This window comes from Trifolium pratense, linkage group LG7 (genome assembly GCF_020283565.1).
Source record: "Trifolium pratense cultivar HEN17-A07 linkage group LG7, ARS_RC_1.1, whole genome shotgun sequence".
NCBI lineage: Eukaryota > Viridiplantae > Streptophyta > Magnoliopsida > Fabales > Fabaceae > Trifolium > Trifolium pratense.
In genome coordinates, this window is record NC_060065.1 from 55,555,528 (window position 1) to 55,569,933 (window position 14,406).

General features: G+C 31.6%; 1 protein-coding gene across 2 annotated transcripts; it reads right to left on the reverse strand.

Moving 5' to 3' along the window:
• Positions 1 to 6,043: 6,043 nt before the first annotated feature.
• Positions 6,044 to 11,380, reverse strand: LOC123894032 (zinc transporter ZTP29). 2 transcript variants are annotated; one of them, XM_045943899.1, is made up of 12 exons: positions 11,230 to 11,380; positions 10,226 to 10,284; positions 9,865 to 9,957; positions 9,660 to 9,749; positions 9,465 to 9,546; positions 9,156 to 9,211; positions 8,960 to 9,016; positions 8,688 to 8,728; positions 8,002 to 8,069; positions 7,759 to 7,815; positions 7,556 to 7,673; positions 6,044 to 6,433 (listed from the first exon to the last, which is right to left on the reverse strand). In XM_045943899.1, exons 1-12 carry the CDS (start codon positions 11,291 to 11,293, stop codon positions 6,388 to 6,390), a joined length of 831 nt encoding a protein of 276 aa, XP_045799855.1. In that variant the 5' UTR covers positions 11,294 to 11,380; the 3' UTR covers positions 6,044 to 6,387. The 2 variants fall into 2 exon arrangements, with proteins under 2 accessions (XP_045799855.1, XP_045799856.1); XM_045943900.1 differs by having other exon boundaries at positions 6,044 to 7,435.
• Positions 11,381 to 14,406: the final 3,026 nt, after the last annotated feature.

The window sequence follows — 14,406 nt, forward strand, 5'->3', positions numbered from 1 at the left end:
TATCATTGGTATCTGGCCGACCGCCTAATCTGGTTTGAGGATCAGTTCTTACATCAAGTGGTTTCAGCTCCTTCCCGATCATAGTTGCGGGGGATTGAATTGTGGTCCTCCCTACTAAATTCATCGTTAATCGATCATCAATGAACCAACTAACAATTAGTTTAAATACTTATTTTTTACCGTATTAAAAAAAATATTCAACTAAAATTTTTGCGTTAAACAATAAAAAAGAATTAATATTTAAAATGTAGAGAAGATAAAAGGAAGAGCGTGTAGTTGAATCATAACATGCATTTAAAATTGTTTCAAATATGTAGCTTTCTTAATTAGGTAAAGATTCCAAATTGGACAGAACCAAAATTTTGTTTAGAAATAATACTAATGTTAGGAGTTAGAAATTAGGTAATTCAATCATAACAAGCATTTAGAAATTTACATGAAAATTTTGTTAGGAGTTACGACCGAACCAAAAACTTTCTTCATAACAATTTTTCAATGTCCCAAGCAGGGACGGATGTGGGGTAGCAAGCAGGCCCTCCCCCCTCTTACATATACATATGTTACATGTATTTAACTCGATCTTTACTTTAATTCTACAAATACAATTATATTAGTATATTATAAATCAAAATATTCGACTGAGAGGGAAGAATTAACTTGATGTACTTTACATATTTTTTAACGAAGATTAATCAATGTTAAACGACCATGAAAAATTCATACATATTTATAATATAGTAACAAAAAAAATTCACGTCGACATTGTACACAAAATTAATCTTTATACATAAATTCATTAATTTTATTATTTTACTATTTTTCGACCCCGATGTGATAAGTTTCTGGATCAGTCTCTGTCCCAAGTCCCAACCTTAACCACACACTTCACTTATGGAATTATGAGAATAATATTTTGTCTCTAATTTTATTAATTTTAAAATAAAATGGTATTTTTGGTTTTTGCATTTAGTCTCCATAAAAGTAAAACAAAGACTAAAATTGAATAAATAATATATAAGGACAAAATTCAAAGAATGGTAATTTTGTATAATCCAACAATATATTTAACAATTAATATTTTTATATATTGCCAATTTAGGGCTTGAATTTGGAAGTTATGTAGTGGGAAAAAATTATGAAGAAATGAAAAAATTAAATGAGTTCTATTTTCGAAGCTGAGTCATGTTAAACTTCGATGATAGAGGTACTTACAAATCATCCATCAAAACAGATTTTTAAATCAGCAACAAAAGATGAACTTATACATTTACAGGGACCTGAATTCAGTGAATTCAAAGGTAAATACAGTCATTAGTTTTATGTCATACGAGCATGATCATGATCAGACGATTAGATATCACCTCATAAATTTTATATTAAACCAAAATAACAAAATTTATCATAAAATCTAAATCGTCAGATCAAAATCAGATAGTTCATAATAACTTACGGTGTACAATTACGACCGCATTTAATCTGATTCTCATTTACGGTCAATTCTTTACTAGCAGAACTAACATCATTGACTGCATTTTATTTATACAATGATGATGGCACATCTAAAGGATATGAGAGTAATAAATTGAAATACTAATAAAGTCAGAACTAACAAGTTCGAAATGTCATTTCAAAGTACAAGACATATGAATTGTAGCTAGATAGCTTGGTTTGTTTAATTCATATTCACTCACTCACTCACTCTTGTGTCTATTTTTCCCTGATCAACCCAACCAACAAAAACGGGACTCCACGTTCTCTGTCTCTCTTTCACTCTTCATAAATAAATTCTCTTTCCATCTTTCTTTTTCTCTCTGCAGGCTGTATCACTGTTACCAGGGTTTCTATCTATGTACTCTATTTATTGAACTTTATATTTTTCAGATTTAACATAGTAGTAACAGTAAAGATGAGGTGTTGAAAACGATAACTAATAAGTAATCATTATTGTTACAATGGTGAGTGAGTACAATGGTGAGATGAGTTGCTCAATTGGTTGAACTAGGTGAGCTAAAAAAGTTGAAGATCCAGTGTTCAAGTAAAAACTGACATAACAATTAACATCTTTATGAGTCGGGTAGAAGTCTTCTCTGGTAGTCTAAAAGCCGAAGAGTGTCTTTCTAAGAATTAAATTAGAAGTGGACCTCTATTAGGTGGTGTTTGTTTTGATATTTTCATTGGTGTTTCATTTATATACGACGTATTTATTTTGTACTCCTCTTTTATGGGTCTCTGTTCATCTTGTGTAGAGACCTGATTATTAATTAATAATAATATTTGCCGTTAAAAAAAAAACTAACAATTTGCCATTAAAAAAATCATTATTGTTATGTGATTTTTTTTTTTGGAAATAACCTACTAGTTCCGGAGGAAGTCGAAGGGATTCAGAGATCGGCTGCGGGATAAGTAAAGTCTGGTCAAAAATTATTTTCATCAAGAATCGAATTCGAATTTTTTTGAATAATTCATCCTAAAAGAAACTCGTTAACCACCTGAGTCGTTTGGTTTTTTGTGATTCTTTTCTTGTTATGCTATGGATTACAGTGTAACGTCAATCTGTCATAATAATATCCTCCATCAAGAGAACACCACAAACCTGTCAGCTTGACTTATAACACAAGATGTGATTGAACCTTGTAGTTGTAGCTACATACATCCATCTACAAGTAATTAAATTAACCATTTTTATTTTTTTCTACTTATTTATTCGCATCTATTAAATTTAAAGATGGAAATGTGGGCGCAAAACTATGGAATAATCATCATTTATCATCATCTAAAAGTTTTATAATTTTGTACATTTTGGATATCACTTTTTATATTGCAAATTTATACTGTTATTGTCCACTGGTTTACAAGAAGATATTAGAGGTAAAAGTTAGTTAGTTAAATACTAACTTATATACTACAACAAGAAGAACATACAACTAACTAGTGTAATTAATTGGATTTGGACTAACTAGTGTAATTAATTAGATTTGGACAATCTGCGTATATTGAGCTCAAGTGATTAATGAATTCCTAAAACGAATTATTTGAAAGAATCTGAATTAGATTTCTAATGGAAATAATTATCGGTCAGATTTTATTTATTTTGTGACCGAACTCTAGATTAATATACCAAAAAGAAAAAACTCCCAACATTAGTGGTGGTTTGGAGAATATAAGGGAGGAGAGACCGCACATGACCTTAAATTCTGGGGCATGCCAAATTTAATAAGTGACTTTAAAACAAAATTAGACATCAAATTAATTTATAATTTACGTGCATCATCGAACACAAAATTTCAGAAATAACCTTGCAACCTAAAAAAATAATGAGTTCAATTACCATCACTATAAACTAAAAACTATGTTTAAAAAAATATATCAAAAATATTTTTTATTAGCATATACAAATTTATATTATTATAATTATATAGAAAAATAAATAATTACAAATAAATATGTAATGTATAATTTTTTATTATTATGAATGAAGCACTATAATGATATTTTGCAACAAAAGTATAATATTCAAATAGTTAAAAAAAATAAAAAAATAAACACTATTTTTTTTTTACACAATAAACACTATTTTATTACTTCATTTTCATTCATTCAGGGTCCTCAAGGTCTGAGTGTGAGAATAGATCATGATACTATTAAAGTTAATTGGTAGAATTAATACAAATGGGCAGATAGAGAGAAACATGAAATTAAAACTCAGAGAAATATGCATTATGCTCCCTTTTCTGTATGTGTGGGACAATTTTGTTCCCTTATGAACTATGATCATGAAAGCACATGTATGTATATTGAATGCAAATAATATTAACCAAAAAAAGAAAGATTTGAATTGAAAATAATACTATTTAGACTTTTGAGGAGTTTTTTTTTTTAACAAGTCAAAATGAGGAGTTGACTGCACAAATTCCGATGTCATATTACTATATTTGTATCCTTAAACAGTATCCGGTGCCTCGGAGCACTGTTTAGCATTTTTCTATATTTAAGGGTAAAGTTTTGTCCTAGAGTGCTGCAAATATCAAGTATCCAATATCCAATATGTGTGTGTTTGTGTATACAACCAACTAATATGTTTTACATAAAAAAATACAATTTGCCTTTATAATTAGTTTAATTTTATATGGATAAATTTATTAATTACCTGACTATAGGGGACAGGATCCTTATTATAAGATGATTTTAAACACTAATAAAGACAAAAACATCAATCAATATGAATAGTATAAAAACTTACTTATTTTTTAAGCAATAACATGAGCATGAGTCATTTTCAGGCCTTAAACCACACCAGAATAAGCATGGCTTAATAAAGTAACAAACGCATGTATACTTCGTTATTAAGTTACAAATATTTCTAACATCCATTTTCACATATTTAATTTGGTCACATGGTTCAATGAGGATTGACGCTGAATTTGATAGGAATAACTACGGTTCGATTCCTCGCAACTGCGATCGGGAGGGGACTGAAACCACTTGATACTGATACCAAAACTGACCCCCCCCCCCCCCCCCCCCCCCAAACCAGATTAGGTAGTCTAGTATACCGGATACTGGTGGTATAAAAAAATTAAAAAATTTGGTCACATTAAAACAACCGACAAATTTATTTTTAGTTCCTTTAATATGGGTTGTATACAAGCCAATAAAATGTTTAAAGGACTCAAATTTTTTACCGCTTGCACTACACCAGTTTAATAAAATAACTTATAATTTGCCTATCATAAAAAAATTGATAAAAAAATATTAAATTTTTTAACTCTTTTCCGTTGAAGAAAATATAAGATTATTGTGCCATGAAACTATAGGTCGTAAAAAGATTAAGCTTTTAATTAAACACTATGTAATAATTTGTTAAAAAATCTTGTGTTGATGCATTTCTCAAACCCAAAAGCACTTCCAAAGCATGAAACCCATCCATTTATGTATTTCCAAAATCTAGTGCAAATGTTTTACAAATGATGTGATTAAAGTTGCTCTCTACTTTATACCAAAAAAAAGGAAGAAAAAAAAATGTTGCTCTCTACTTCAAAACATAAAAGTATATTTATTTGTCCAAAAATATCAAGAGGCACAATAATGGATATTTATTTGGCAGTTTATTTGGGTTTGGACAATATTCTAAAAAGTCTTCTTTTTTTTTTTTTGCCAATATAAAAGTATATTGTTGTTTTTGAGTAATATTTAGAAAGACATAACGTAGACACAGATTTTGTTACTGTTTGCATGTGAATCTTATTCTGCATTACTATATTATAGACTTGCCATTTGAAGCTGATCTTCATATCTAACATTTTTGTTTTATTGTTACTTTATAATGCTTTCAAATACTATAAACAAAAAGAGCAAACACATGCTTCTTTTTATATAAATATAAATTGAGCACTCACATCAGATAGTCACCCTGCTGAATGCAACAAAAAGAATGAAATTCTTCTAAGAGTTTTAACATTACTACATTTTCAAGTCAAAATTCAAACTTCGGATCATTAGTTAAGACTAAAAACACCGGTGTTGTCTCGTTCGAGCGGAGAAAATTATTATTAACTTCTCAATATAGGTAATTTTCATTTAATTAACAAACCTCTTCCTTTAGCCTTTGCGCTAAAAAAGACGGTTCTTTTGAAAAATAAGACAGTTGCACCTGCACCAATGCTTTGAAGCGCCAATGTAATTCTCAGGTCAGCTCCTCAATAGATGCTGCATAGTTGCAACTATTATATATATTCTTCCCCCCAAATTCTTAAATTAATACTATAGTATTTGGTAACGAGTTTAAAGAATCAAGAGGGCGAATTTCAAACCAAATGCAGTTTTCGGCTCCCATACGGCGTCTTAAACAAGAGAACTAAGAACCTAACGCATTGCCAAAGCAGCCATAGCACAGGGACATGGAAAATGCAATCAAATCGGGCAAATTCAGCGACTCCCAATTTAATACCAGTAGCAAAGGAAGAATGCTCGAGGCACGCTGGTTTAAGAGGAACCTTTTCACCGGTAGCTGTTTATAATTGTTTCTTATACATCTAGGCAGAAATAAATGAACATAACACATTATCAGTCAACTTTGCAATGTAAAGTCTGACCTTGATTTCATGATACATGATTGATGGTCCCCTAAAATATTTTACACAGCACACTCTTATTCTCTAATTTTCTTTACATTCTTAGGGGAAACCACAATCATAAGTGGATTGTATCCCTCAATTTTGATATATCTAACGCTAACCTCATCAGATGGCTGTATGTTATTGTCATCGGACAGTTTGTGAGACTCCTACTGAAATAATTTTGCTGCAATTGGCGATAGAATCTGAAGACACACACCACGATGATACTGTGGAGCTCATGAATTAAGAAAAGAGAAGAGTTTGTTCTCATCTACAAGCTTATCTCCTCTGGTAAGCTGATATTTAGAAAATACAGGCTGCACATCCAGCAACATTAATTAGAGAAGAACTTGCTAGCAAAAAAAAAAAAGCAACCGAAAGAGATATCATCCAATTTTTCCGCTTCTGAAGTGGAGGGATATCACACTTCACAAGTGACGGGGAGGAAAGCAGACAGAAACAATAGCCAGAGAATCAGAGATTTTGGAACTTCTTGTACGAAATTTCATTTCAATTTTTAAGGACATCCAACTGATGAACAAGGAGGTAGCAATTAAGTCCAAGACTCCTAGTCATAAGGTTGCCTATTCTTAATTCTCGTAAATAATGTTTTAACTATATTTGTATCGAAACTGTGAATACAGACATTTTTTAATTGGGGCATACTAAAGAGTCAAAGTTCTTTTGCAAGAATAAGTCGACATTATTATCAACTCTTAGATAAATTAGTAGACCCCTTACCACCTTGACTTATCCTACGGCTACAACCACCTTTGAATTGAATTTGGTAAATTCTTGCTGAATTCTACCGAGTTTTTTTTCAGGCTCAAGAAACAAATGAAGACATAGAATGTAGTAAATTTCAGAGCTACTAAATGCTACAAGGCCAAGTGTTTGCATTTCTTGGAATTTGGTTTGGGTCTAACTCAATCCTTACAAAACTGGTTTGTATGGTGAGGGATATCTCTCACTTATAAACAAATTTTCATGTCATAACTTATCCGACATAGAACTCTCAACAGACCCTCCTCACGACTAGGAGTAGGATTGAACATCTGGTGTGTGACCCAACTGGCCCGATAGCGGATGGCCCAGCGAATTTTGGATAGGCTATGATACCATCTTAGAATTTGAGTTTAGTCTAATTTAACCCCTACAAAATCGGTTTGTAAGGTGAGTGATGTCTCCAACTTATCAACTAATTTTCAGGTCATATCCCATCCGATGTGGGACTCTCTCAATAACACTTTTTGTCTCCACAATAAAATTTCTGTTTCCTCACTTTGCAGAATGCAATACTCATCATTGATAGTTGCTACCTAACATGCACAAAAATTTACTCACTTCACTCAGATGCATCATATACTTTACCCCCAAAAAAAAGTCGAACAATATTATTATATATTGAAATAAACTTTCATTCAAAATGAGATTATTACCTCGCAGACATGAAAGCCATTCCAAAAAATACGGCCTTGACAGATTGCTTCTGACCGGCATAGTCAAAAGCCAATGGCAGCATTTCATGAAGGGTCAGAAAAGCCATAACTCCGCCAACTGTAATTAACATAGAACCAGTTAGCATAATAATATAAATGCTGCAAATCCCATCGTGACATCAAAAAGCTATATCACTGCAAACCTGATCCAAGTAGGCCTTCCAGAATCTCAGGATTTAAGCTGCTAGGGAATAAATAGGCTACAGAGAAAGAAAAGGAAATCATCAGATTAAGTTCCACTGAGTAACTCACATATCTAATAAAACCTACTCTGGAGTAGAGAGAGGAAGATTCAATGGGAAGAATTGTGAAATAGGCAAAAGTGCCTCACTTGACCTTAAAGAAATAAGGATGTTGTGCAAACCAACATAAAGCAGATGACATACCTACAATTATAACACCCAAGGGTTCAGCAAAGCCTGAAAGTGTTGCCAATTTGAATGCCTGCCATTTACTAAGACACATCCAGAACAAAAGAAATAAACAAAAGTAACAGTTAAAATTCAAGTACATATTAATTGACATAACTACATAGTAACAAAAACCAAGCTTCAAGATTAATTATTAATTCCATGTGTTATTATTTAACAAAACAAAGAAATCAAGTATGTTGAAATTTGCAAATGCACCCATCATTGCATCCTCTGCAACCCAATTTCGTCAGAACCTATTTTACTTGTACATGTAACAGCACTCAAATCCAAATACAAACTATAATTTCTTTTCTGTTTAATGCTAATTTTTTTTATGCTGAAGTAAAATAAAACGAAATAGCCTTCTTCGCAGTGAAACAGTAGCATTATGGCCATAAATGAAAAGGTTTTGCCACACATGAAGTTTTTTGAAAATGGCAATCATATACATTGGCAACCTTCAGAGCACAATCTATATTTAGATGAAAGCTCCAGTTTCATCTTCTCAGAGCCACTGAAAATATATTTCAGTCAGCCTGTTTACTTCACATACATCTTTGTTAAGCTCACTATTTATGTATTTCATAAGCTCAATTTTCAATTGTAACCTGTAAATGTTTTAAAAGCTCGAGCCAACAAGAGACTTTAAAAGTTATTACCTTTGTGTCGCAAAATAAACAGGAAGTGCAACAGCAACACCCTAGAAAGCAGAAGATTTTTGAAATTACAATAAGACCTATATAACATCTTAAAAATATGCGTCTCTTCATTAATAATGTGGGTAGGGAAAAATATTTTTTTTTATGTGAAACTCAGAATATGGAACAATAAACCACAAGGAACGGTGATTTTCCTCTGTTATTAATTGCACTATTCAAACAAAACTATTGTATCAAGAGTAAAACAGGTTTTATCATGAGAAAAATTATACCTCTGGGATATTATGCAGAGCAATGGCCAATGCTAAGTTAATGCCAACACGGAGGCCCTATGGACGAAAGCATGTTAGAAAATCAAATTGAAGTGGCATTAACAGACATGTTGGTATGGATATAAGCTAAAGCAATCCTTCAACAATTAATGATAAAATTTGAAGACCCATATGACATCAATAAGTTTTTGGATACCTTCATGGATCCAAGGAATACAGCCATTCCTTCGGGAAAATTGTGTAAACTTATGCCTATGAAATGAACAAAAAGAAAACTATATTAGTAAAACTTAAAGAAACAATGAACAATAGGCAATATGGAAAATGAGTATTGATGTTCTTTATTATACTCAAATCTTTATTTAGCATGGAATTTTTAGCCCTTCAATATTATTTGAACATTCAAAAGAAAATTAATTTTCATATTACCCTTATAATATTTTGTTCCAACAAGAACTACTTTGTAAGGAAAATGTTAGGTTTAAAAGTACTCAGAGAGTCCTACCTACAGCTGTAATAATCCCACTGAATAAAACTTGCTGCCGGTGCTTTTTCAAATTATCCTTGCCTCCTTCATCCCCTTTTTTCTAATTCAAGAATGCCATCATATCTATCAAAAATTTATATTTATGTAGTATATAGAGTAGCTGCAGCAACAGTGATAACAGCTATTATTTCTAAGAAACTGATTGATTCAAACCTTTCTAGTCTTTACTTCTGATGTGGGAGTAAGTGTTGGCTCCGGGATAAAATTGGCTACAAAGGCAAAGAATATAACACCAGCAAAAAACTACACAAATGAGAAGATAGAAGATTTTGGTCAGAACTAACATGAGAGAAGACGACGTGCAAAACAAATTGTTACTGCTAGATTACTTTATGATAGCTCAAATGCAACTGCTTACCCAAAGGTTGCCTTTCAAGAATCCCAGTGAGTTTATAGCATTATGAGCCAGATCAAAGAATGATATGCTCAGCATCAAACCAGCAGCAAAACCCTTCACAGAAATAAATATTTTTAGAAACAGACCAGAGTAACCAAATCACATTAAGTTTTGTTAAATAGCGCTAGCACAACAGTGTGGTGGAATTTGAACAAATTGGAATTGTTTCGCAATATGCTATTTAGTTAAAAATATTGTCAAATAGTGGCGCTGTAACACTAATGCAATGCCAGGATTTAAACAAACCGCTATTGTCCACGATTGACAAAATTGATCACATGGACAAAAGTGAGGGACACAGATTATAAATGAACCAACGCACCTGTAATAGCCCAAGCATCTTCAAATTGGGAGCTGGATTGATAATAACAAAAAGCGCACCTGTTTCACGACGATAACTTAGATTCAAATTACAAACACATAATAAAAGCCCAATGAAAACAATTAAAAAAAAAAAAAAAAAAAAAACTACTGATCAGCTGCTAAATCTCAAGATTTTGGCCATCAAGCAAAGATATTAGTGTCTTTAAGACACTGTCTTTCCAGTTTCCACAAGAGCTAAAACAACAATAAGTTAAGGTGGTACATTGTTCTATTAAATTCTCAATGGTTCCACTCCATTAGTGGAAATAAAATAATCCATTTTTTTTACTTTGTCCTGTTTAATTCTCCTTATAAAATAAACCCTGTGGATTCTTACATACGGGATGATCTTGACTCGACATCATTTGTTATTTGTTCGGGAACACTAGAGGTATTGACTGTTGATGATGTAAATAGTACACAAAACTCTATTAAAGCATAAGTGTTTATCATATATGTAAGTGCTTATGTATAACAAAAAACAAAATAAAGTCAAACTTATTCATATAAGCTATGAGCCTGTACGGATTGGCTTATTTGAGCTTATCTACTGGCATAAGTTTTGTGAGACTATTTGAGAGAGACAATTTGCATAAGTTTTTCTCGGCTTATTTTCATAAGTTGTCCAATATAGCTTATGAAAACAGCTCGTAACATATATAAAAATAATTTACCTTTATTTTATCTTTTGCTATGAAAATAGTTTATGGAAGCTTATACATAAGTGTTTGTGCTATAAGCTGCAAATAAGCTATTTATCCAAACAGAACTTATAATTTTATTTTCATTAGCTATCTGTTGCTATCCTATAGAGCTTATGAAAATAAGCTTAAAACATGTGATGTGCATTCTCATTGAGAGTTGTATTGAACACTAAAAATGAAGATAACAGAGTACACAAAATTGAAATTGAAATTGAAAATGAAAATGAAAATGCAGACAATGAAGTTATAATATAGATACCGATGGAAGTGCTGAGACCACCAACAAGTGAAAGAGCAAGTGCAACCATCACTTGAGAATCCATCGATGCTATTGCTTGGTGTGTTAGGTCAAAATTCTCAACAATTGGGATAATTTAATACCTAGAACAAGAAGACGCAAATTAATTAAATTAAATTAAATTAAATTAAATTAAATTCACGCAGCTACTAGTACTACTAGGATTTAATTGATATGCACCGACGGTGTAAAATAATTTTACACTGTCAACCAATACCAACCATGTTTTCCGTCACACCACCCCACTTCACTCCACTTTTTTTATATGACATGACAAAATAATGGTTGTTTATTAGACGATGGTGTAAACAACGTAGGTGCATATCAATTAAACTCGTACTACTATACTTTTTTTTTTTATTATTAATCTTAATGTTATCATTCAATTTCATTTTCTTTTCTCACTATTTTTTAATTAGGAAAATATCAGGACGAATATACACAAAAAATAATATTTTAATTATGAGAAATGTCGTTGCTCGTGAAAAAAATTATTATACCAACAAATAATCGCTAATTTTCAATAATTTGACTGTGAAAAGAGGTTTTGAAAAGTAAAATAATAATACCAATTACACACACATGATTGTTTGGTAATATTATAATTTTATAAAATTCATTTTTGGATTGAAAGTTTATATCACATAGATCATCCATAAAAATGTTTAGAAAAATTGAGAATTATTTGATATATTATCGAGATCCATCAAAATTAACGGTTTATCAGTTTTTATTAAATACCGACACTCAATAACATATCCAATGATTTTCAATTTTTCTAAAAATTTCTATAAATAATCTATGTGATATAAACTTCTATGATCCGTTCATGATACAAGTGGCCCTCGATTAGTATTAAGTAATATCTTATCTCATTGTGAAAATGCATGAATAATGCTTTTCTTTTGTGTTGGAAGACAAGGATGGTGCATTTTTTACCTTCATTATTATTATAAATTATAAATTTATTTAAGAAATAACTGCGTGGAGTCAAAGCCATGGATTTTTTATTAAAATAAGTATAAACTTTGCATTCAGATTATTTCTTGATACAATGAAGTGGGAATTCTAACATACTAGTAGTACACAAGAAAAAGCCATTAATAAGTGCAAATTCATTTAAATTTAATGTTCACTTTTGTGTATTAACGCTACAGATTTAGAGGTATGGACATTTCAAACACTTCAATATAGTCATATTTGTAGTCTTATGCTATTAACATGAATGTTGTGAGTTTGTTCGCAGATTCACCCTTTTTGTTTTTGACGAATTTAAATTTGTATTGTGTCGATGTACTCCATTAATTTGAATAAATGAATATCGTTTATTTTTAGTAATAAAAAAAATGGGTCTCTCAGGCGAGACCAATGTCCCCTATATTTTAAGATGTGTCAAACTTTAAAAAAAAAATACAGAAAAAAATGACTGTATTTTTTTGGGCCGACCTATCGGACCTATATCTATTATGGATCGGTCTGAGCTGGCCCATTAAGAAAACATTTTTTTAAGAAAAAATTTAGAAAAGTAGATTGCATTCTAATGGTTCTCATTCTCATTGACAAATTCAAAATTTTCCCTGATTTTTAAGGGTACGATTGAATTTTCGTATGGCATAACCTCTTTTTTCATATTATTCTATTCATTGTTGAAAGAACCCTAACTTTCAACAAACTTTGTATCTCAAGCTTCAACGTCAGATGATTTTGATCCAACTTTAAAAGTTATTAACAATGAGTCGGAGGATGACGATAGAATCTCTAATAAGAAAAATGTTATTGAGGGAGACCTTGATGGATAATAATTTGCACGATATGTAGTTTTATTGTTCACTACATCTTTTTGTTTTAAATAAAAAAATAATATGGAAATTAGTCGGGTCAGCTCATCGAGCCACCTGACCCATTACTAATTGGGTCGAGCCCAATTTAGCAGCTCATGAAGCAAACAGGCTGAACCACTAAAGCCCCTTTATATGTGTTGGACCATCGGGCTGAGGTGGGTTGGGCAGGCCGATCGACTTGATAGCTCTACTCCTAAGTGTAGTTCATTTGATACCAACTTTATAGGCTCGGTGTAGGGTGGAAGAGTAGCATATGGCTTCCACGGTGCAAGAGTTATCTAAATAAGTTAAATTATCTAAATAAGTTAAATCCCCTGTTTGGTCCAAATGAATTTACAATAATGAGTCCTATTATCTAAATTCTTGACATGGTCATTGAATTTACAATAATGAGTTGTATAATTTCAGTGTGAAATGCTTTCTCAAATTGCATTGTCTCTGTAAGAAAGGAAGACAAAAAAGAGAGACTCAAAGCCACAAGTAAATAAATAGTACTGTATTAATGAATAACACCCTAACCAATAATTATGGGGGGTAAATAAAGATGTTGCAATTATAATGAAATCAATAGAAAAAATAAAGAATGTGATTACCACATCCTATCAAAATGAAAAAAAATATAGGAGAATTGAATCTTAAAAAGAAAAAATAACATGTAAATGTACAACCAATCTAATGGGAGAAAAGAGCAACAAGGGAGAAGAGCAAAGAAGAACAAACAAAAGATCCAGAATAAGTCACCAAAAATCCAGCTCCAACATCCGGTGATGGTGCTGGTGATGCCGCGGCTTCGCCATCTTGTGCCCTCACCTCGGTAGCCAACAATAGTGCCACAAGGAACACCATCAACAATATCGCCTTGCTCATGTTGCATCTACTAATGTGTGCCATTTTTCAAATATTAGCAACAAAATTAGATAGCTTAGAATTATAGAGATCTTATTGAAGAATGAAGACTAAGTAGTTTGTGATGTGGAAAGAGTAAGAATGCTAGCCAATTTATAGGCTCAACCGTATTGAATTGAAATTAATTAATAGTACTACATTATTTGTTTGCACTTTAATCATGCTAGGTGAATTTTTTAAATTGTGATAATGGATGTATACGTTGGAATTGCAACGTCTTTATGCTTTCTTTGGTTGGAAGTGGGACATATGTACATTGAGACAAGGCATTGCTTTGTTTGTTTGTTTCCTAGTTATCTTCTCTTTGTTTTTTTGTTGTGCATTGGGTCCCAAATAAGCAGTCTTTGAACGGCTATGTGGATATTTTAAGAAGATCAAGAGATGAAACCAT

Excerpts from the sequence above, each read along its gene's own strand:
- LOC123894032 (XM_045943899.1), bottom strand. The coding sequence starts at position 11,293 with ATGGATTCTCAAGTGATGGTTGCACTTGCTCTTTCACTTGTTGGTGGT. Across the intron at positions 9,017-9,155 it reads TATTCCTTGGATCCATGAAG|GGCCTCCGTGTTGGCATTAA; the intron begins GTATCCAAAAAC and ends TTTCGTCCATAG. Across the intron at positions 6,434-7,555 it reads ATGGCTTTCATGTCTGCGAG|CCTGTATTTTCTAAATATCA; the intron begins GTAATAATCTCA and ends CTGGATGTGCAG.